At 39.7% G+C, this 24,372-nt stretch overlaps 2 protein-coding genes across 7 annotated transcripts in view; one reads left to right on the plus strand and one right to left on the minus strand.

Annotated features, from left to right (window-relative positions):
- syngap1a (synaptic Ras GTPase activating protein 1a) overlaps positions 1-5,744 on the plus strand; it is a 126,849-nt gene extending 121,105 nt beyond the window's left edge. For 3 of the 5 annotated variants that reach the window (XM_034307383.2, XM_053236698.1, XM_053236701.1), the window contains one exon: positions 1,910-5,744. In XM_034307383.2, coding sequence (XP_034163274.2) covers positions 1,910-2,170 — 261 coding nt within the window. In that variant the 3' untranslated portion in view covers positions 2,171-5,744. The remainder of the gene's footprint in view (positions 1-1,909) is intronic. The other 2 variants (XM_053236700.1, XM_053236699.1) reach the window with 1 other exon arrangement.
- A 1,100-nt stretch (positions 5,745-6,844) lies between these two features.
- Positions 6,845-21,149, minus strand: tmem65 (transmembrane protein 65). Of its 2 annotated transcripts, XM_053236702.1 has the most exons (9): positions 20,897-21,149; positions 19,494-19,725; positions 18,557-18,616; positions 14,733-14,777; positions 13,247-13,314; positions 12,947-13,001; positions 10,240-10,282; positions 10,022-10,127; positions 6,845-9,621 (listed from the first exon to the last, which is right to left on the minus strand). In XM_053236702.1, the coding sequence occupies exons 2-9, from the start codon at positions 19,714-19,716 to the stop codon at positions 9,499-9,501; spliced, it is 723 nt and encodes a 240-aa protein (XP_053092677.1). In that variant the 5' UTR covers positions 19,717-19,725; positions 20,897-21,149; the 3' UTR covers positions 6,845-9,498. The 2 variants fall into 2 exon arrangements, with proteins under 2 accessions (XP_053092677.1, XP_034163485.2); XM_034307594.2 differs by lacking the exon at positions 18,557-18,616 and having other exon boundaries at positions 20,897-21,145.
- Between the last annotated feature and the right edge of the window lie 3,223 nt (positions 21,150-24,372).

Here is a 24,372-nt window from a genome sequence, read left to right on the forward strand (position 1 = left end):
GAGCCTAATCAATACTCCCAGATGAAGCTTCTCTCCAGATGGCACCTGTCATTCTCCTCACTCAGTGGAGAACATTCTAGCCAAACTCTTACAAGTATCTGCAATTAGGACGAGGAAGTTATGCTCCACATCCACCTTCCCCAGATGAGCAGTACATGTTCATGAGACCAGAACCACCAGAACCAAGTTCTAAAGGCTAGAGTCTCTTGGTTTCTGCAAGTCAGCCAGAAACTGCATGAACCTTCAGCCAGAAGGCCAAACTATTTCTTTAACCAAGCGAAGGACCACTCACAAGCCTTCTCTCAATGTAAATTGCTGATCAAGTTTCTATTGTTCCATGGATCCTGTCCAAACAGAGTTTTTGGTTATGAGCTGCAGCTCAAGAGCTGTCCAGCCATCTTGCATCTATGAAAGGAAGCAGAAAGTCAGTGAAATAGGATGATCAAACAGCAAAGATTCTATTCAAGTTACTTCCTGTAAAGAAGGACAGGGTATACCATTCCATCTTGAATTTGTGGTGGCTGAATCATTAATTCAAGACAATCTTCATAAAGATCTCACATTCATGTACATCACCTTCTTGTCCATACCTTTGAGTACCACGTCTTGTCGCAGACACCACATAACTTCACAAGGTGCAGAGCCTACTGCATCTGAACAAGGCTGCATAACCACAAACCTTTGGTTTCCTTCCTTGTGAAAGCTTGTCCACCAGGAACACAGAGCAAATGGAAGAACATGGGTATCCCCTATGTCCCCTGTGTGGCAAGGAAACTCTGGAGGATATATAATAATTGTGGCATTCTGGTTCAGATCCAGCAACACAGTGAGAAACCAAAACACAAGCAAAGCAAAGATTTGTATATTGACGGAGCAAAACCACCATTTCATATGCACCAATGGAGAAGGGCATAAACATTCTGGATAGAGAGGACAACTAATTTAGAAGAGGAATAGTGGAGGCCACCAATGTCAAACTAGATTAGCCATCTCTGAACCACAAGAGATAGTACTGGTGTGTCACTACTCCAAGGTTTGGAGTTCAATCGAGAGTTTCCTCTCAGCTCCCAAAAACACTTTGGTAGGAGAGATAGTCTACACAATGTGTGAGCTATACCCTGTGATGAGCTGGTATCCCATACATGATATATTCCTGCCTTGTGCCCAGTGTTCCCTAACAGTCTTTGGAACCACCACAATCCTGACCTCATGTTTTACCTACCTCAGATTTATTGCTGATTTACGGATTTGTATTTCCACCCTTTTTAACATTCCATTCATTCAGTGAACAAAGTATACATCTATAACCCCATACGGTGTATAGTATAGCTTGAAAAAGAGGCAGAGCTTATGTAGGTATAGCTTTGTTTAAGGGAATTCCATTAGTTTCCTGTCTGAAATGGCAAGAGTGGCAGTGGTTGGATCAGGTTCTCCAGGGTAACTCTGCTGCTGAAGCTGATTGTTTGTGAGCAGACTGAATAGGTAGGTTGGGGCCCGGCTGTGGAATCTGCAGAGTTTCAGGCAGGAGGGAGCTTGGGTTCTGTACAAGACCACGGCATTCCCTAGACCCCCTCTACTTTAAACACTACCTCTCTTCTCTGCTCTCTCTCTTTACCTCCTAAATGTTCTTGCTCTTTTTGTATTTTTCTATAATGTGTTTTCTCAGAATGTTTTTGTTCCTTTGCATGTTAACAACTTCTTTTTTTAATTCTACCCAACTGCTCCTCGTTTTTTATTTTCCTTTCTCTCTGCAACCCTTTCGGTTTATTTAACATTCTTAATCAGTTCCTCTTTAATGTCATACACATCTCCATGTGGTCCATCTTCCACTCTTCTCCCCCTTTCTCTTTCCCTCTCCTCTCCTCTCATCTCCTTTCCCTTCTTGCCCTCCTGTTCCCCTCTCTGTTAGGATGATCCATATTCCTCTCTGGGTTCGGTTGAGCAAAGCATGGTTCCAGGAGGGGAGGGGGTTCTTCCGCTGAACCCCATCTCGGCTCTCTCCTCCACAACCAGCTCCCCTTGGAATGGAGCTCTCCCTCCCCTGCCCCCACACCTGCACATCAGCCAGAACGGTGATCTACGTGGCAATACCGGCTTCCCCGGCGCAGCCATCGCTACAGCAGCTGGGGCCGCAGCCTGCTGGGCCACGCAGGGAGGGAGGCTGGGCTAGTCATGTGGCCTTTGAACACTGGGAGAGCTTTGTGCTGTGCAAATACATGCGCATTGTTGCTAGCAAAAATATTGAGTCTTCACATCCCAGCATGAGTCTGTGGCTGAAGAATCTGTAGTCAGCTTAACAGCCATCTGTCCATTTTTTTCGCTTTTATCTGTCCATTAAAGGGAACATCAGCCAAAATTGCTAATGAAATGAAAATCAACTGAATTTTAGCAATTTTAGCTGAGCTTTCTTTGAGTTTCTTAGCAAGGAAAGTCCCTCTTTAGATAGGGGGCTGTGTAATAGTGTGTGAGGATTAGGTTCTGTCAGAGCTCTATTGTTCTCTTAAGCTGCGATTAATGTGCTATTGGCTTAAGCATTTGGTATATAGACATGTTTTTTTTTAAAATATATAAACATTTAGCCTATTGTTAGTTTATTTGAAAGTTTCTAAAATCTTAAGCAGAATGACTCATAATTGGCTATAAATGCCTAAAGCATATATTAATGAGACACTATTTTTAATGTCACAAGGGCTGTGAAAACAAAAGTGTGAAGATGTGTTTACATTTCCATGAATCAAAGAACTAATTTCTATATCTATGACTTGTAGATTTGCTGTTAGTGGTTCTAGTAGAGAGATTTTCAAGAGGTGGATATTTTTCCATGAGAATTAGTGGTGTACTTCAACAGCTGAGATATGAGTCATTTCGTTTTTCTTTTTAACTATCAATCTGAATCGTTTGTGTGTGTCTATGTGACTGCCATCTATCACTCATACCATTCCCATGCCACTTGCTACTGTAAATGTGTGTAGCTTATCTGAATGTGTTTTCATATGTGGATGATATATTAATTATTATAAACTAAGGTGTGAATGCAATGACAGGGACTTTATAAATGCCAACCAAGATTCCTGGACAATTAACCTGTCAATCAAAGGCTAAGTGGACTCTCATTGGACACTAAGCCACCTGCTACCCTCCTGCGCTCACTTTGTCTTTCTCTCCCTTAGCCGATCTATGGTGGGCACACCGGAACATGATTGGACCACAGCAGCGCGAAAGGATATGTGACTGGACCCACGCCAGTCCAGGAACCTCTCTTGTTTCTGATTGGTTGAGAGAGGAGAGAGAAAGAGGAAGAGCCTGAGAAAAAAGAACAACAAAAAAAAAAAACATCGCTCTGACACGTCAAACCCCAAAAAGCACACAAAATCACATACACAAGAGCACATTCTTTATGTCTCTCTACTTCTTTCTCTCCCTCTCTTTTCCTCCCTGAGCCAAAATAACGACAATCACCTCTTTTTTATGTAGTGGATTGACAAATTAGCTACTCGGTGCTGTTTATTCTATTATTTATTCGGCCATTATTACTTTAGGATCTTTGGTACAAATTAAAGTTACAAACAGAGGGACCTGATTCATGTATCCTCTTTTTTTGCCCATAGTACACCTCAGACTTTCTCTCTATGTCTTTCCCTCTCTCAGCAGGCGTGTTTGTTGTATTCAGCATGATGGCTGTAGAGGGGCTGTGTTGGTCTTTGTGTGTGTGTGCGGTTATGGTGTGTATTACCAACTCCATAGCCCACAAGCCTCCAAGCTCTAATAATGACTCTTAATTTTTGTTCTTGTAATTTTTTTTTTCCTATAATGAGCCTTTTCAATCTTTTTATGGAGGTGTGGTCTTTTCTGAGCCAATCAGATGTCGCCATACTGCTCAGAAAGCCCTTCCTGTGCCGCGCAGTGGGCGGCGCCTCTTCTCTGTGCCTAAAGAGCTCTATACAAAACAGGGGAAATGAAAAAAACTTCATCGACAGGAGCGCACAGGACACTCCAATTTTTCAAGCTGTGGAGTTTGAAAGAGTATGATGTTTGATTAATATTGTCTCTGTTTGGACTTTGCTGCTTTAAGGACTTTTAAGGATCAGCATCCCTTCATCATCTCATCCAGTCGATGGGACGGAAATGACACAAGCGAAGATACAGCGCCACCGTGTGTGTGTGCGCGTCTAAGAGCAGAAACAACCTGCTTTAGTGAGCAAGACCGTGTGTAACATCCGTCTGCACATGAACGATGGGACGTATTCTGCGTACAGGTGCTTCTGGGCATCGATGCAAATGGATTTGTCTTTTCCTTTGTGAGCGTGTGCATGCATGTGCGTGTGAACTAGAGAAATAGGGAATAGGAACGGGATCAGAAGGAGAACACCAAGGATGACCATGGTTTCATCAGCTAACGGCAGGGACCCGCCTTGAGAGGAAACTGCAGTAGAGACAAAAAATCTATATGATCTAGTATTTATAAAGTCTAGCTTTAGTATTTATAACTCTAGACCTATAGCCCATCTTTATTCTATTAGACTTTATTTAAGCACAAATATACCCATTACCAATGTACTATATTGTGGTAATGTATTATACTACTCTCCTAAAGCATGGAGACACGCACATACACACACTTATACACACACTCACATTGATCATAGAAGGAAGTAGTAGCATCATACCTCATTCGGTCCTACTGTTATCTTCTTTCCATTAGGCGCACCGCATCTATCAATCCGACGCTTCTGTTCGGTTTTCCTCGCCGTTCGATTGGAGTTTTTCTGAGATCGGTAGCTGATTTCTTTCGCTTGTGAGCTTCAGTTGGATTTGATGTACATAAGAGCTGAGGATTCAAGACCTGTTGATTTCTACAGTTTTATTCATTTTACCAAGTCCTATTGTTTTTTTCTGATTCTTCCTTGATGTTCGATAGATGATTACACACATATACACCATTAGTTGGTTTTGCTGGTAGGTTTTTAGTCACTTGCTTTTTATTTATTATGATTCTTCTTCTTATTATTATTATTTTTCTGTGGTGGTTGAAAGTATTGATAACTTATTATGTCTGCACTTCAGATATTATTTATTTTTCAAAAAAAAAAAAAAATCTAATCGTGCCCCGTGCCTAACTGTTCTGGTTCTGAAACTTTGGTGAGAAAGTTAGATGGCTCTGCTTGTTCGCCGCCATGGATCAGAACCAGTAATAAATGAAATATGAAGCAGAACCTTACAATACTCTAGTCACCTTTTGTGTATAAAAGTCCTCCTGAGAAAGATTGTGCTGGTGAAACGTTTTCTCCCATCGTGTAGCGCTATATTTGTTTTTTAGAGTCATGAGATTTTGTATCTAATCTTCAGAATGAAATGCCCAGAGCGGGTCTACTCCTACCCTTAAACTTAGCCATAGACATGGACAAGCCATACACACCCTGTCCTTCTCACGGGCTTTAGGAGCGTAGGAATGTATATATTTCTATCGAACCACAGAAACACGTACCGGCGAAGGAAAGGCTCAGTGTTTAACAATGTGGGACACCTCAGCATATGGAGAAATGTTGTGAATGTTAATATTGTTAAGAAGACAATTATTCTATTCAAATATGACTATTATTGTAATTATCATTGCTTTCATTTTCTTGATGATATGATTATTGATTGATCAGAAATTTCTTTCATTTTGTGAATATGAGTTTACTATTATTCCAGAAGTTTAAATAATTGGACAAATTAATAAATAGATATATGCTAACCTTTAATATTTGTTTTCTGGTTCATTTTTTTCTCAGTAAAAGTCTGAAACACTATTTTACTCTTTAGTTTTGATGTTGTCTTAAAAGCAAGATAATGAAGTCTGTAATAATGCAAATTACTATTGTAATGAATATTAGTTTTTTGAGCTCACTGAGTTCCAACACCACAGATAAAAAAAAAAAAACCACAATACATTAGATTATAGAGAGTGAATGTCTTTGGATGGTTAACCGTTCTAGCTTTCTAAGAGCGCTTTCGTACCTATTAGTCCATTTACTGAATCTGAGTCAGAGTGAAAATTTCACATTGGTTTGGTTTCACATTACACATAATTACAACAAACTCTAAAGCAAAAAAAGTGTTGGCTGAGAGGGTGTAGGGCTGAAATGTATTGGCAGGAAGTACGGCGGCTGCTCCTCAGGGTCGCAATAGAAAAGCACTCGCCCTGTCAATGGGAGATCGCAAGTTCGAATCCCAACAATGCCACAGCCAGCCATGGCCAGTGCTCTCAGGGTGGGAGGGATAACATTACTGTGTCTCTCCTGTCAATCACAGCGACACTAGCCAATCTGTGAGCTCATATATGTGGACGAGGGCAGCTAGCGCTTTCCTCTGAGAGTGTTGCGCTGCTCTGTGACGCAGCATGTGGAGCAGTTTGAAAAGATGCAGTTGGCTGGTTTCACATGTCCCAGAGGAACCATGTGTGAGCCCTCACCCTACTCAGGTGTTAGCTGTCATGTGATAAGGGAGAGTTTAGCTAGTGGGTGGGATTTGGCAAGAACTCACTGGGGAGAAAATGGGGGAAAATAGGGTGACTGAACTTTAAGTAAAATGTAAATGAGAACATGCTGAAGTTACATTTTGTTCCGTTCAATGAATTTCTAGAGGTGGCAATAATTGTGACTTTTTAAAATAAAGATTTTTAAAATTTCCTTGGAGTAATTTTACTTCAATTAAAGGTTAGATTTCTCTCAGATTTTCATTGTTAGGTTAAGCTGCTTAACCATGAAGACATTTTTTATAATTTTTTATCTATATTTACAAAAAGTCTGGAGCTGACCGTTATCTGTAAGAGTGTTTAAAGCCAAATCAGGACTTGAAACTGTTTTCTCATAATTAATATATTTATTCAACCTCAGATTGTTAGCATGTTAGTATGCTTGAGCAAAGTACATTCTGTATTCCATGTGACCATTTAGTGCAGAATCAACTGTGTGATATAAAACAATATCAGTCCATCTACAACAGGACGACTGCTGAGACGTTCACGTTTACATCCTTCAAGACGGTCACATGTCAGTAAGGCACAAAGCAAATTCATCCAGATTCTTCAGCTATCATCCACATACGGTTAAAATATCTCCCCCTTTAAACAGTTACGAAATGTGCGTTTGTAGGTGTGGCCTTGTTTCCAAACTTGGATCAATCCAAATACTTTCCTATTTCCAGTAAAATCTAGCTTTTTATGATTAGCATCATCTGTGCAGGAAAACGTAGCTCCTACTTGCATGCAGCACTTGATAAAAAGACACAAACATTAATGCTGATATCAAACACACACATAAAAAAAAATACATAAAGTCATGAGATGACATGATTCGTGCTAACATGAGGGACAACTTTCCAGACTTATGAGAACTTTGTTTAAAGGTGAGGTTTGTGATTTTAAAAAAGTGTTTCTAAATCTATAACAAACCTAAAATTCCAATTAGACCTTAGAAAAACTGAACACTGCAGTATTTCCATTTATCGGATTTGGCTAATTTCTTCATTTCAAGCTTCAGCCCAGAAATTAGCCCCACCCCCAGCTAGAAAGTAACATACACAGGATATAGTTTCAACATAGAGGGTGGGGTCAAAGGGCTTGTTAAGGCTTGTTAATGTTTTCATTGCCATTGCAGTCCACCCCCTAGTCAGCAGAGAGCGCAAACCGCTAACAAACTGCTCCTTCAGACATTTAGATTAATGTGACTAAACCTCTGTGACAACAAAACTGGCTTTTAGTGTTTATATGATCACAGAGTGTCCGTAAGCACGTCGTGTTTCAGTATGAAATGTCCTGTCCTTCAGTAAAAGCAAAGCTTTCACAGCTAATATAAGTTCTAATAGCAAGCCTCCTCCCATTCAGACTACTGTAGATAATCGAGGAGGAACTAAATACTAATATATGCTATGTTTATTGCTTCTTCTTTGTTCGCTGTTGCTGTGAAATGAGTTATTCAAAGCAACTTAGGATCATAATAGAAGTAAGACTGAACTTCATGTTCAGGAGAAGGCACTTGTTAGTGAGCAGGTGTATATATATATGAAACTATATGAAATAGGCCAGTTTCTGTATATAAATATATAGATTTTAAAAAAGACTAGGATTAAAGATGTGCCAAAATTGCTAACAAGAAAATCCTAGCAGGCAGAGAAAAAAAAAAACAGAATTTTATCACAAGAATCCCTAGCACATGTTGTTGGACGAGATGGCTATTTTTTTTTTCTCTCAAATGTGCGCCAAGCAACAGTAAGAAAATTGCGAGGTAAAAGACTTTTTTTTTTTAACCAGGCTATGAGACCACAGCCCTGCATTCTTGGTTTCTATTCTCTCACAAGACCGAGGCTTGTGAATTTACAGGTCAACGTTCACCTAGATAAAGGCAGCATTCGACTTAACTCAGAAGTGGGAACACGGAATAATGTCATTTACAAAGTGGGAATTCCATGTTCGTCTTATTTTAGCAACAATCTAGCCAGCTGACTGTGATGAGTGAGGTCAGAGATGCAAGTCTGAGTTACGAGGTATTCCACACAGCAAAAGTTGGAGCGAAATGAAAGTAATGGCTACCAGAAGCAAATGCGTGTCTTTCACGTAGCGTGTCCTTTCCCCTTCAGTGAACTGTCTTTTCTGTCATGTTTGTTCTGACTGTTGTTTTATCTGAGAAAGCAGAAAAGCGTAGTTTTGGAGTCTCTCATAGTTGTAGCTAGTCTCTCATATTGCAGAAGCAAGGGGTCGTAAATGTCGTAGATGCTCCATCTAAATCGTAGATGTTGGCACCTTATTTATAATATCATAATAGTCATCAAGCCCTCCAATCTGAGATAGTTTACCCTCCTCTCTGGTGCAAATCTGCTAAAGTACATCATTACAACCAAAGACTTCCATTTGAGCTTCTGAGGAATAATTCAGCATAAAAAAATACAATAATAAACATGATTTCTCAGAATGTAGTCAGTCAGCCGAGACATGATCTGTGTATGAAGTTAGTTCCTTTCGTTGTGCACTACAGCTACGAGGCTAATGTCATGTAGCCAAGACTTCTGCTATAAATATCTTCCTCAAACCACATCCAGTCTGATGTCACACACACGTGCTGATGCGGTTTAGGATGCAGTGTGACCTACTGTCATCTTTATACATCAACAAAACCTCACCGTGTAGCTGAACAGTGTAGTGTTATTAGTCGGCCATCCTGGACAACTGGATTCACCGGACTGACGTTGGAACTTTCTGGAACTTTATGCAGATTCACTTTGGATGTAAATTTGTTATGGTTTGTCTAATTAAAGAATGATTTCGTTGCTTAAAAACAGCAAGTATATAGACCTTACGTGTTAGATATGTTCGCCTCGTAGCTCCAGTACAAAACTAAACTAAATCTTCAGACACGTTTTTGTAAATTAATTTTTAAGAAAATTAGTAGACTTTTAAGAAAAAAAAATAATTGTAATAGTGTTGCTGTGCGGTGTCATTGTGTGGCGGAGTGTATAAAATTATTTCGAGTCTGCGAGTGGAGTTACTGCCGCACTCTGCGTCTCCTCTTCATCTTCATCACCGAGGAAGAGGAGCGGGAACATCCCGAGCAGGCAGCCGATGGTGACGCCGATCGCCTTCCCCTGCACACGAGCACATCCGGAGTTATAATCCTCAGCATTATGAGCTCTCTCTCTCTCTCACACACACACACACACACACACGCACACACACACACATTTGTCTTACTATCCTTGTGAGAACCTTAATGCTATGTTACACCTAAATCTAACCATAAACCCAGTAACCAAAATAACCTTTGTCTCTTTTAGGTTTGTACATAAAAGCTGAGATTTGAAAAGACAGACAGAAAGAAAGAAAGAAAGAAAGAGAAAGTTTCCTCATGGGGATGTGCCAAATGTCCCAACATGGTCAAGACATTTGGTCCCCACCAAGATATAAAAACATGTCAACAGACAGACAGACAGACACACACACACACACACACACACACACACACACACACACACAACCACTTCTTACTAGGTGTGAGCTGAGTCTGGTCTGCCACATGTCAGCCTGTTTGGGTGTAAGATCAGGAATCTGCATCCCCAACCGCGCAGCTAGAGCCTCCACATAACCTGCTAGCCTGCACAACACACACACACATTACATATTACTCATATTACCGTGTGTGTGTGTGTGTGTGTGTGTGTGTGTGTGTAAGTAGTTGACATTTATAAAAGCTGCTTGTTACTTACCCAAGTCCAGCCAGGTCAGAAACCAAGTTTCCCAACGCCGCCGCTGCAACCACAAAACAGTGTTAGTCACAACACACACACTCACACACACTCACACACACTCACACACACTCACACACACTCACACACACTCACACACACTCACACACACTCACACACACTCACACACACTCACACACACACACACGCAGTCAGCAGTATGAGAATTACGAGGAATAGTTTCAAAACAGTCATGATGAAGTGCTGTCCATATTTCAGCAACACAGGATTATGAAAGTTAACTCATATTATAACCAATGGCCAATAAGTCATGAAGAAAACACTTGGGTGCGTGCTGTTATAGAAAAATAATCAACAAAGGAATGGTGTGATGCGGCCCAGCACGAAGCAGAGTTACTGTTACCACCCTGAAGTTGATAATTTTCTATAGCAGCATGCCGGAGTGTTTTATTCCACTTATCCCACAGCAACTAGTCAACAATTCCAACTGCATATTAATGACAGAATAATAAACACACAGCATGAGCACAGTCCGAGAATCAGGTTCCTGTTATCGTTAATGTTAAACCGTCATTCCCTCCGAAAACGACTTAACGCTACAGCTTTAGCACCAACTGTTAGAAAGCGCTGACACTGGAGACTCCTTCCCTAAATGTTAAATAAACATTTCCTCACAGAAAAAGTCACAATTACACGTTTTTCTTTGTTAAATAACATTTTTTTTTTTAACATTTGTTACATTTGTACTGTGATTTTAACTTTACCTTTAATAAAAACTTGTGTTTAGCAACTGTAATTAGATCTGTGTTTTTTTTTTTTTTTTCTCTCAGCTATTTACATTTTTCTGGCCTGGAAATAAGCTCCGCCTCCAGCTTCTCAGCTCTGCCCCAACCCACAAATTACATAGTATATTCAACAGAAGGGGTGGGGTCAGTTGGAAGTCAGCGATTTTAAGTGCAGTTTTAAAATTCGTCTCAAAGGCAGCATACAGCTTCTTTAAGAAATGTCCCAAATGCTACAGCGCATAGACTCGACTTCTTTAAAGGTGTTATTTTCTGTTATTATCATGCACGAGAGAAAACCATGTCACCAAAATGACAGACAGGTGCTCAGCGTGTACAGCTGTCCATTATCGTGGCACTGTATTACCCATAATGCCCTGTTTAAACACTGAAGACTGAATTGTTTACTTATGTGTACTATGTAATGAAATAAAGAGTAAAGTTAGCTACATGTATGTAAAGCCACATAACATGTCCTGCTGTGTTAGGCTTTAGCATTATTTCATATAAACTGTTAATTTGCCATAATAATTTGCATAATCACTTCATTTCTGCTGTAGCTAGAAACACCCATGCAAATGTACACCTCAGTTCCAGCAGCAAGAACAGGTTAAAACTCATTTTAATAACTCTTCTGCTCTCTCTGTTTGGGACGCGGCCCGAATATCTGCGCTGCTGGGAAAATGTGATGAAACACACCGAGGCCGTTATTCATTTTCTCAAAGCCAGTGTTTATACTACACACAGTGAAAATGTGGGTGGAAACAGTTTTGGCTGGAATTCCCAAAGAAAACTCCACCTGTTTTGCCTCTTCGGTGTGACTAAGTGTTAGGTGTTTGTGCTTACGCGGCGGTTCACCACCGCGCTGATCTTCACACTTCTGTGAGACTACACACCCCCATGTTGTCTGACGCCGACTGATTATTAACCCATGTCAGGTTTCACCAGGAAGCTTAATGCAGATTCTTTTAAAGGAACAGTTTGGCCAAAAAAATGGAGTGTACACAATTTTTCTTTATTGTAAATATAGTTGATCAGCCAAGTCTGACATTTACACTGTGTGATTTTCACACACAGAAATAAACACATTGTAAACCAATTCTTTGGTTGTGAGACAGACTACGACAAAGTTCCAGCAGTGTCCGGAATTTATTTTTTAGTAAAAATCTCAGGGTTTGTGACGTGCTACAACACTCGTCTGAAAGTCACCAATAGGAGGACAGCATAAGATGATGCAAAACTCACTAATGGCTACAAATACAGTAGTGGAGATGGTGAAGCATAAACAAAACATACTAATGGACAGAAAAAATGTCTGTCCATTCTAAATGTCTCTGCACGAGCCTTGATCACGCTGATTAACGACGTAAGCAGAACGTAGTAATTTTCTTTAATCACAGGTCTGTTGTTAGAGGATCTTCATCATATAATCTGGCATGGAGAACAGAAAGTCTGATATCAATTTCAATCAATATTTATTTATTTTTTTTTGGAAGGGAGAAGGATAACAAGTGCTTCCTTCAAGACACGTGAAGCCGCCAAACGCATCTGCTGCATCAGGGGGGAGCAAACACACTCGGAAGAAAGCGCTATCCGCCCCCTTCCGCATACATGAGCTCACGCGAGCGCCATGATTGGCTGGTGTTGCTGTGATTGACAGGGCAGAGAGTGTATGCCCCTCCCAGCCAGACAGCATGGCCAACTCTGCTCTCTTGGCTTCATCAGGACTCGAACTCACCATCTCCAGACGATAGAGCGAATGTTTCCTGTTGCGCTACTCAGGATCTCGTACAGTGATAATCTTAGAAAGACTGCTGTAATCGCACAGTGTAAAAGCACTGGAGCTACATGGCTAATGTAGCTAACATGTAATGGAAGCTTATAGCTATGATTACTGACTATACACCTGTGTAATGTAAACGTACCTGCCATAGTTGATATTCCGAAGGTCACTCCGATGGACAGCTCAATCTGGGTTCCCTGTGAACACACACAAATAGTTATGATCAGTAATGAAAACCTCCGTAACATACACTCAACTAGTCCACAACATCTGTGCAGGAGTAAAGGAGTCAGTGCTAATCCAGCCTGATCCAGGATCAGTTCCTTCTCATACGCTAATACACATGACTGTGTAATCACGTGAACCCCAAAATCAGCGTCTTTTACTGAAGCTTGTGAAACACCAGAAGCACTGAACCACTGGAGAAGCTCATACCACTTACTGCAGCTATCATGATAGCGTTGTCCAGGAAGCCGAAGCCGACGAACGGGATGGCGTTGTGAAGCAGCACTGAAACAAGAAACAAGCATGTCAGTGCACACGGCCAACGGACGTCTCTAAAAACCTCTTTCTGAGTCATGTCTATATGATTATATACACAATACTGTGCAAAAATGCAATTTTTATACAAAATTTCATGTCTTCTGTGTTACTGCGCTGTAAAAAAAATGGCAACATATTTTTTCCACACATTCCAGAAAAAAATTAATGTTACAGATTAACAGTGCACCAATATTGACACCTTGAGTGCCAGCACTGGTATCAGCAAAAGAAAATACTGATCCGATGAAGCAATTTCTGACTCGTATGCACACCACTAGATGTTTTGATGACCATTACCACGGGAAATGACACTGGGAAGCCCAGAGACGAGCGCTCAGGGTTGGCCAAGCTGCAGGGCGTGTGCACCCTGGTGTAAAAGTGGGGCTGTGGAGTGATTTAAAATGGTGTTGCACATATTTGGGGCCCAAAAGCTGTGGAGGGCAAAGACCCACTTGCATCAAAATTTAAAGACTTATAGACATCTTTCTCAGCTTTCCAACAACTCCAGCCACACAGCTCTATGACAAAAGGTGCCCGAGAAAGAGGCTGCAGAATTTGGATTTTTTTTTTTTTTTTTTTTTTAGCTGAGTTCAGAGCTCTATTTCCGGCTGTAAAGGACACCTGAAGCGCTGTCACAGATCTCATGAGGTTTTTCCACACCAGTGTAGAAGTCTCTGGAGTGATTTGAAACCATCAGCAGCACATGTCAAGTCAAGTCAATTTTTATTTATGTTTAAAGACAACAGCAGTTGATCCAAAGTGCTGTACATAGCATCATATACCATCACATTAAATAACACCATGAGATAAAGAATAATAATAAGTTTTAAGAGAAGATTTAATCATGTGCGTCAGTGTGCCGTCTGTGATTTGGAGTCACTTCTCGTTTGAGGCAAACAGTAATTAAAAACGTGCAAAAAATGTAATGCAAGTGTTTCAAGAGGGGCCAAAAGCACCAAGGACTTTATAGCATTTAAGGATGAAGAGCACAGCAATTTCATTCAATTCAATTCAAAAAAGCAAGCTAAATGTCAACTACAGTCTTAGAAGAGGCATTTCCTTTTTCACCGTGACAAATTCCCACATGACAGCGTCAACTGGAAGCAGAAGGAAAAAAAATAAAACAATATCGGTGCATCTCTAGTTTCACATAAATATTCGTATGTCATTAAAAGAAAGTCATGTATTCAGTAAAAGAGCAGTGTTTAGATTGCTGTAGAAACCTTTAGGTTTGTTGTTATTTTAGCCATTTTGCTTTACAGGATTTGTTTATTTGTGTCTAAGACGTTTTGCACAGTACTGTCTGAGTGTTTATGTCCATATGTTTCTTCCATTATAAGCCTCTGGTGTATGTGAGGAGACTGTAAATGTGCATCACATCTCACCGTATCTCAGTTGACTGGCGCTGGGCGGCGACGACTCCAGTTTCTCTGAAGGGGAAAAAAAAAAACGATGAGCAATGTTTCAGTTCCATGACAGTTTACAGTAAGAGATCAGATACAGAACTTCAGAGAAAGACAAGAGTCGTTTATAATAAAACCAACAGGCAGTTCAGGTTCAAGCTCTTTCCTAAAGTGAACCCTGGTCACATTTTAATCTATACTCTATTAATTTACAGGCTAGAGGTGTTCATGGACTTTTGTATGATGTTGGTTTTGGGGTCAGGGTCAGGAAGCCCTAAGATCAATCTATCACTTTTATTCCTGATTAAACAATAACTTTCCCCAGATCTCATAATAACAGAAGCTCGCTTTCCTGATACAAGTAGTGTAGAAATCATTAGCAGTCCTAGCATCATCATGAAATTCACATCAACATCATAGCCATGGAACATGTAAAGTGTTATATATCAGTAAATCTCACAGACACATTCAATACATTATCTCAGGAAATTCTATTAATGCTGATATCAGCAGAAAATAATCATGTTATCTTGGGAAAATGACATTTGTTATCTCCTAACTAAGTGCTCTTGAATTCTCGTTTCTGATTGGTCAGAAAGTGTTGATTAATTTTCTATAACGACAGCTCTGACTGCAGTTCCGGCTCATTGTACAACATTCTCGTTATGTGCTTGTTCTAACAAGTTATTGTTTCCATAGTAACAGCTAATTCACAGGAAGTCATATCCTGGACCACTACATAATCAAAGCCTAATAATATATATATATATATATTTTTTAAAGTGGTTTTATGGAAGAACTCCTATGGAAGGAGTCTCCAGTTTCAGAGATAAACAGATAGAGCTATAACTTTCATTTTTCCACCAAAGGAAGTCTTCAGGACAGATATGTATGTGCTTTTTTTTTTTTTTTTTTTTTTTTTAAACATGACAAATAGAGAATGTTCTTTTCCTTGCATAGAGAAATCTACTTTATCCACACAAAAAAAATAAATAAATAAAAAATCTTAGTTATTCAAGAATTGATGCTTACAAATTCATGTAACTTTACTAAACAGGACCAAACTATTTCTGGTGTCTGTGTGTGTGTGTGTGTGTGTGTGTGTGTGTGTGTGTGTGAGCGCTAATAAAATAATGTGTATGTGGTTCAAAGTAAAAGTCAAACTGGCAAAAGCAAAATGGTCACAGGAAATTAGTTGTCTATTGTTAGTAAAGCGTTATTGTAATATTGTTGTGTTTCTAAGATTTCTTGAGGCCACAATATATAAAAACGATCCCCTTATCGAGTCCTTAAAAATGTTCATACAGTTTTCTAGAGTAAAATCCAAGCACTGTCCAGCACTTTCTCAGTGTATAATCAGGTTGAATTGATACTTAAAGTGAATATGATTCGATGTAAATGATAGAGTATAATAAAAAGCCAGAGCTTAATGTCTAACTGGAGGGAACAAGATTAGATCCTGATTCTAATTCACACCTTAAAACAACTAGTACAAACCATCATTTATTCAAATCATTTATTCAAAATCAAGAACGAATCAAAGCAAATCAAGCATTTTTCAAACTTTTACGCATCTGTATGATCAATCAGCCTTAAATCACGCGCTCCACATGACTTCCTATGAAAGTCTGGATGAATCACTGCATTGACACCAAGAAAAAGGAACATGATTTTAGTCTGAATGAAGTCATTGTTTATCCGATTCGCACCGTTCATCAGCGGAGGATTAAAACATCGCAACTGCGTTAAGCAGCACAGAAGTGCAATATGATATTTTATCCATATCATGCAGGTGCATCGCAGAAACAGAGCCAAGACATCTCTAATAATATGGGCATAACACACTCAGACACACTTACACACTTACACACACTTTCACATGCACACACACACACTCTATTTATTAATAGAGTTAAAAGACTTGTAACTTCAAAACAATCCCACAAACACAGTTCCAGCACAAATCTCCAAGATATGCTCAAACGAATTATTCGCTCTTCTTTCAGGCCTTTCTCTCTTTATAATCTATAGCAATGCAACAGCAGCATTTATTATAAATTCTCCATTCTATCCTCTCTTTATCTCAGTGATCATCCTTACACACTATCCTGAGGGAAACTGAGCATCCTGATGGCATGTAGGAGTGTAGAGAAGAGATGGAGAGACAGAGAGCTATTACCATCACACTGATATCCTAACAAGTAAAAAAATATCTTTATGTAATATTTCTCATTATGGGAAAACACATGCAAGATCATCATAATATTTATATTTATATATACTCATTTCAAGATTATAATTGTCTTTTGTAGATTATTTTGGAGGAAAAAAATAAGGATAAACCATGCATGGAAGCATAAACTGATAAAAAAAAACACACACACACATATAAGGGCTTGTCTGTGAAGGAAGTGCATTATTTAATAAGTATTTATGCTGGACTTCATCACTGCTTTATTATTAATATTATCACTTGTCGCTTACAGCTTCAAAGAAAAAAAAAAAAAAAAAAGGGAGCTTTTTTTTTTTATTTATTTTAATTAATGGCACATGCTTAAGCCAGAGCATTAAAAAAAACTGCTCATAAGAAATGTTCCCAAGTACTTTAATTCCTTCTGAATTCATGTTACACAGACTGGCTGATTATTGCTCAACCATGGAGAAACTCCAGCAGACCTGACAGCTGATAATTCTGAGGTATTATAACCATTACCAGTATTTTCAGTTTTCACTTTTGGTAACTATAGTAACACTACCACCAGGCTAATGACGCTAGAGCTATTGTTTATGCTGTTACACATCAAATACAGATAGCTTTTGTCCATATACAGTATAAGGCCCAAAAGGTTTAATCACCTTTTATGTGTTATTTCAGCAAAATGTATAAATATCACCTCCTGAGTGGCACAACAGAAAAGCGTTCGCACTACCGTCGATGCCTCAGCCATGGATGGGTCACGTGGTTACTCTCTCCCCAGTCAATCACAGCGACACTCATGTAGTATGCGGAAGAGGGCGGATAGCGCTTTCCTCAGAGTGTGTTACGCTGCTCTGCATCGCAGCATGAACAGCAGTTTGAAAAGATGTAGTGGCTGGCTTCACGTGTAACGTGTCAGAGGAAGCACGTGTTAAAGTGCACCCTCCCGGGTCGGTAGCGGTCTTACAATAGGAGCGAGTTGGCTGCTGGGTGGGAATTGGCAGGTGACCAAATTAGGGAGAAAAAATGGGGAAAAATCCAAACCAAAACCTAATGCCAGCATTGTGCTGTAATAGGGAATGTGTGAGATGGTTTCCTGGGGGTTAAGCTCGTTTCCCACTTTACCTGTGTTGCTCTACCACCAGCATTTGTTTTAGTGTTACCCTACACAGTTCTATACTAGCTACTGAGACACTGAGATGTCCTGAACCGAGACAATAAAACACAATGAGGAGAAACAAGGCTTTTTAAAAAATCATTTCTATTCTATTAATCCTCTGTAAATGGCACATGCTTAAGCCAGAGCATAACAAGAGGCAGTGTGTTAAAGGGAAAACAGAAGTGCGCGTGCACACACACACACACACACACACACACACACACACACACACACACACCTCCAGAGCTCAGAGCCCCACACTGATTTAGAAACATTAAACCCTGACTCACTTCCCCTCACTGAGCTGCACAGCTGATATTTCTAAATCCAGACCTTTCTTCTAATAAAACAAATACCAGACTTCAGTAATATCGGAACGGAGGGGAAGTGAATAGAGGCTTCGTTTTTCTTTACGCGACTTGGACCCGGCCCTGGAGCACATTTACGTACCCTCAGTTACTTCAGCTGGAACCCTGTCTCTGCTGGACCCTCTCCTAAACGGGGCGCTCTCTGATCAAGGGAGAAAGGGACGAAAGGAATGACTGAGCAATACGAGATGTATAGACTGAGAATTAGGAAAGGTGTGGAGAGTCAAATCTGGTGGTCAAAAGCACCTCTCCTTTCAGAACAGGATTAAATTCTTCTGAAGAGAATATAAAAGACAGGATATGAGAATCTGTGTATTATGGAGCTTGCATATGCAGAGACCTCGCGAAGCTCAGGACAAGACAGGACAGGCGTAAAGCCGAGGTGACAAGCGGCAGAACAAGATCTCTTCACGTGAACGCCACTGATCAGGTCACGGCGTGATGTGGGTCACTGAAGGGTAAAGTTCCCTGTCTTTCAGCCACGCCTGCATTTTTCCCGCATTTGTATCAGTAATGATAAGACAGTCGGTGCGATGTGTGTGAAGAGCATAAGCAGACTATTATTATGGCTACTTCACACAAGACTACTCATGACAGGTGTGCGGGCTGCTGTGGTTTCCTGCAACTGAGAACAGAAATCATTCACTTCATTTACAAAACTCACATCTGAAGAAAGACGGATTTGGAAATGAAAGAGAAAAACGTTAAAAAGACTGTCTGGGTCAGTCCCTGCATCACATCTTCCTGTCAGCTGTCGTAGCTGATCAACAGACACCGCAGTAGTGGAGCAAATCTGTTCATTTAAGAAGTAGATGAAGTCTAAATCGATGAATTTACAGGTTTAAACAAATGTTCTGCTTCACACACACACATGTAGGAATCTGATACATTCAGAATCACGTACTGTGCGTTACAGTAGTATCTAAAATACACTGCGTGTGTGATTTCTCTTAAAGTTCTCAGAGCATTAAGGACTGTTACAGCGAGCTGGAACGTCGGACGCCGGTGCGTGCTCTTACCCTGAGCGATGGCGATGGACTCGAAGTTCTGCAGCTCTCGCAGTAAGCAGCTGCGCTCTGTAGCATGCAGGCTGTAGATAAAGTCCTTGGCTCCTTTCGGAGTGTTTAGCAGTTCGAGCTTCTCTTTGTGTTTGTGTGTGCCGAGCCAGCGTTTCTGTGCTCCTCGCACACACGGGCTCAGGGTTCTCTGCAAACAGAACCTCAGCATTGTGGAAGAGAACATGCGGAGAACCTGAAAGGAAAAAAAAGAGAGATTAGTTATTAATTACAGCACGGACCTACACAGAGAACACTTCAAGGTTCTTCAGTTGTCCCTCTGGAGGAACCGTTAAAGGTTCTGTGTAGCCTACTACCAAGTGTTTCTCAAACAGAAAGGGTAGAGTAGACCCTTTCAGAAGGTCTTAATTAAGAACCCATAATTATTCAAAGAACCTTATATCAGCAGCTTTAAACATCAGCCACTCTTTTTTCTTTTTCTTGAACTGCAATGAGAAAGTGCAAACTCCTCTGTCTTTATAATTATTGAAAACATCTGTACTGACTGTTAAAAAGCACTGACACTGGAGACTCCTTCCATAAAACGTATCCTTACAGAAAACTTCACCATATCAACCATTTTTTCTTTTAGATGTTTTTTAAATCTGCTTGTGATTATTAGATGATTTGGAGCGTCCGCTATACAAGTCCCCGTGTACGTTACTATAGAAACGATAACATATCAGAACGAGTGTGTTAATAGAAACCTGTGAGGTGGTGCTGCACCACTGTCAGAGCTGCTGTTAGAGAAAATGAATCAACACCTTCCGACCAATCAGATTTGAGAATTCAAATCTCCGTATCACTATCAAGTTCACACTATGTACACGAACCTGGGATGCTTCCTGATTGTATTACCGTACGACCTTTGACCCTCTGCACCCTGATATTTTCATCGATCCAGTGACACAACTCCAGTCCTGGCCTGTATCTCAGACAGCATACTCCTTACAAGTCCATAAAGATCCCCACTGTTTAGACACTGACCTACTGCAGTGCATTGTGGGAGATCCTGAGTGTGCTGGATATTCTATATTAGGCTTTTAGACATGATTATGAAGCTCTTTAACTGTATAACTAGTGCACTTTAAGGTGAATAGAGTATAGATTTGGACAGCTCATGCTCTGCAGCTGGATTAAATTAGGAAATAGTTATGAAGATTATGAAGATGTTTCTAAGAGGAGATTAGACACTAATGTGTAGAAGAAGCTGGTGTGGAGTCTCTAGGACTGGGCTTAAGAGCTGCTACCATGGAGGTCCCACTTTCAGCAGAAATAAAGCAGGAATTAGACGCTACAGGAAACAGAAATTAAAACAGTCACATGTTTATGCAAACAAGATCAAAGTGGAATTTGCATAATCTCACCCAAGAAGATAATGCTCTTTAATTCATCCTCTGTGCTGCTGTTGCTGCTGCTGCTGTTGTTGTTCTGAAGCTCCCAGATTTCCCAGAATTCCATGCAAGGCCATCAGGAGAGAGGATAAATAATATACTAATTTAAAAAACAGAGTTGTAATAGTCTAATAGTGATAAGCACATGAACAGTAACTCCCTTTACACAAGTTGACCAAGTTTCCTCGCTCGAGATGAGTCAAATGGAAACCATCTGGGTTGCCAGATCTGCAGCTCAAAAACCCCTCTTAAAACAAATCATGATTTTTTTTTCTCCTGACACTTTTTTGATTCACTTTTCTCAGCTGTGTTGCAATATTTACAGAAATACACCACGAATAAAACACTTCATGTCGTGCTGTTATAGATAAATACTCAACAACAGTGCTGTGTGATTGATCAGAGTTGCTGTTACATCCCTGAAGTTGATTATTTTCCTACACCAGCGTGTCCCTGAACGTTTTAGTCTTCTTACATGACAGTAGTATGCCAATGACTACAATTTATTTATTAAAGAACAACACATTGTATGTTTTATCCATTTATGGTTACATTAAATGTGGAACTTCCTGTTGTCCCTTACAGCTATAAACAATCTTTTCCTCACTTTCTTTTCAGTTTAATAAGACAAAAATATGCAGCTTGTCATTTTACCGAGAAACAAAAAAGGTGAAACGCTAGACTTTCTAATAGACATGCAACGATACACAAATGTATTTGTTAAGATATGGTGAATACTAAACCTCTTTTCATAGACATTTTTTATTTAGTTAGTTGTATAAAGACAGAAATGCCCAATGGTTTGCATTGTTTATTGTACAGAAATATATAAAAATGAGTCTTTTCAGTCATAATTTTTCTTCATCAAAATTTCATTCAAAATATTCCGAGAATTGAATCGAATCGTGACCGAAGTGTATCATTACACTCCTACTTACTAATGTCTTAAAGTTACAGCTTTACCTCTGACTGTTACAAAGTGCTGACACTGGAGACTCCTTCCTTACAAATGCCTTATTTCAGAAAACTACATACATTTTTAAAAATACGTTTATGTGGAGCATTTGCCAATGATTATATGTTTTCATTTATTTAAAAAATGACATATTGTACTTATTTTATTCTTATTACCTGTTTATAGTTAGTTTTAACTATAAAATAACTATGAAATAAGTCGTTAATGTGATAACGTATCTCCAGTTGTTTTCTCACATTCTCTTGAAGTCAATAAGATAAAAATAATTGCAGCTTGTGACAGACAAATCACAAAGTCCTCTGTCCTGACAGTTACAGAGCGCTGACACTGGAGACTCCTTCCAAAAATGTTTTATAAATATCTCCTCATAGACAATTTCACCATATCAATCATTATACACTTTTAAATAAAAGTACTTTGTTAAATATAAATGTGTTTTAAAATCAGTTTATGTGGCGCGTCCATCATACAAGACGCCAAAGTGAGTTGATATAAACCTGTGATTTGAATTACAGTAAAACTGTCAGAGATAAGATTAATCAAAACCTTCTGAACAATACCAGTGCTGAAATATAAATATATATTTAATAAGCTGGCATTTAAGATATTGTCATAAATATAGCTATGAGAATGAGAAGATCAGGTCACTTATTGACTGATTTATTCAAGTGATCATTTTAATCATAACCACAGTTCATATGTATTGAGTCTATAAGTTTAATATTTGCAGTGATTTAACTGTTAGAATATAATTTCAGCAGGAGTAAAAGCGGACCTGGCAACACCGCTGTTTATTTTTAACTCTGCGCCGCGCTCGAGAACCAGAACCGGTTATTTGACTTTCTGATTGGTTGGCTAAAAGTCCACTGATAAAGAAATGTCCAATCATAATGCGCCGTTTTGCGTCCACGAGACGTTGCAGCAGACGTCGGGTCATAGTGCATTATGGGAAATGTAGTACTCTTCCGGAGAACGCGCTATAAAGATGTTCGTGAACGCACTACATTTCCCATGTATTAGTACAGAGAAAGGAAATTTGTCTCAAGTAAAAGCCATTAGCTCACAAGAGAAGCTTGTCAGATTTGTAACACTTGTCTGTTGTATGTTTTGTGTGACTAATTTTTCTCAAATTAAGTGTAATATTCAGTTTCACTCCTGCAAATATCTGCAGTCTTTCAGGCTAAAACTCGCTTCTTAACCGCCATTTCTCGTTTGAATTGGCTTTAAAGGCTGCAGAGACAAGGTTTCGCCTCTAGAGGGCGATCATTAGTCGATTTCATGATTAGGGTGTCATTTGTGATCCATACCCTCACTGTCCACTTTATTAGGAACACCTGTACATGTGCACATTCATGCAGTTATCCAATCAGCCAATCATGTGGCAGGAGTGCAATGCATAACATCATGCAGATACAGATCAAGAGCTTCAGTTAATATTCACATCAAACATCAGAATGGGGAAAAAGTGTGATCTCTGTGACTTTGACGTGGCGTGGCGTGTACGTCTGTGGATGTTGGTACTGCTGATCTCCAGGGAATTTCACACACAACAGTCTCTAGAGTTTATGCAGAACCAAAAGCATCCTGTGTGTGGAGGGTCTGCAGGCTGAAACACCTTGATAGGAAGGGTCAGAGTAAAATGACCAGACTGGTTTGAGCTGACAGGAAGCCTATAGTAACTCAAATAATAAGTCTTTACAACTGTGGTGAGCAGAAAAGCATCTCAGCATGCACAAAATATCAAACCCTGAGGTGGATGGACTACAACAGCAGAAGACCATGTTGGGTTCCACTTCTGTCAGCCAAGAGCAGGAATCTGAGGCTCTCATGAGCACAGACTCACCAAAACCTGACAGTTGAAGATGAGAAAAAAATAAATAAAAAATCACCTAGTCTTTTTCCAGTCTTCAACTATCCACCCAACAGAACCCAATGTGGTCTTCTGCTGTTGTAGTCCATCCACTCAAGGTTTGATGTTTTGTGCATGCTGAGATGCTTTTCTGCTCACCACGGCTGTAAAAAGTGATGATTTGAGTACTATATCCTTCCTGGCAGTTCAAACCAATCTGGCCATTTTCCTCTGATCTTTCTTATCAACAAGGTGTTTCTACTCACAGAACTGTCACTCACTCAGTGTTTTTTGTTTTTTACTGTTGTGTGTGAAAATCCCAGGAGATCAGCAGTTTCTGAAATCCTCAAACCAGTCCATCTGGTAGCAAAATCAATGCCACGGTTAAAGTCACAGAGATCACATGTTTTTCTTCATTCAGATGTTTTGATGTGAACATTAACTGAAGCTCTTGCCCTGTATCTGCAGGATTTTTTGCATTTTGCTGCTGCCACATGATTGGCTGATTAGATAACCACATGAATGTGCAAGTGTACAGGTGTCCCTAATAAAGTGGATGTTGAGTGTGCTGTATATGTAAAGGTAAAAAACATTTAAACAAAGGTAAAGTGTCCTTCACAACAA

This window comes from Pangasianodon hypophthalmus, chromosome 9, assembly GCF_027358585.1.
Source record: "Pangasianodon hypophthalmus isolate fPanHyp1 chromosome 9, fPanHyp1.pri, whole genome shotgun sequence".
NCBI classification, from domain to species: Eukaryota; Metazoa; Chordata; class Actinopteri; order Siluriformes; family Pangasiidae; genus Pangasianodon; species Pangasianodon hypophthalmus.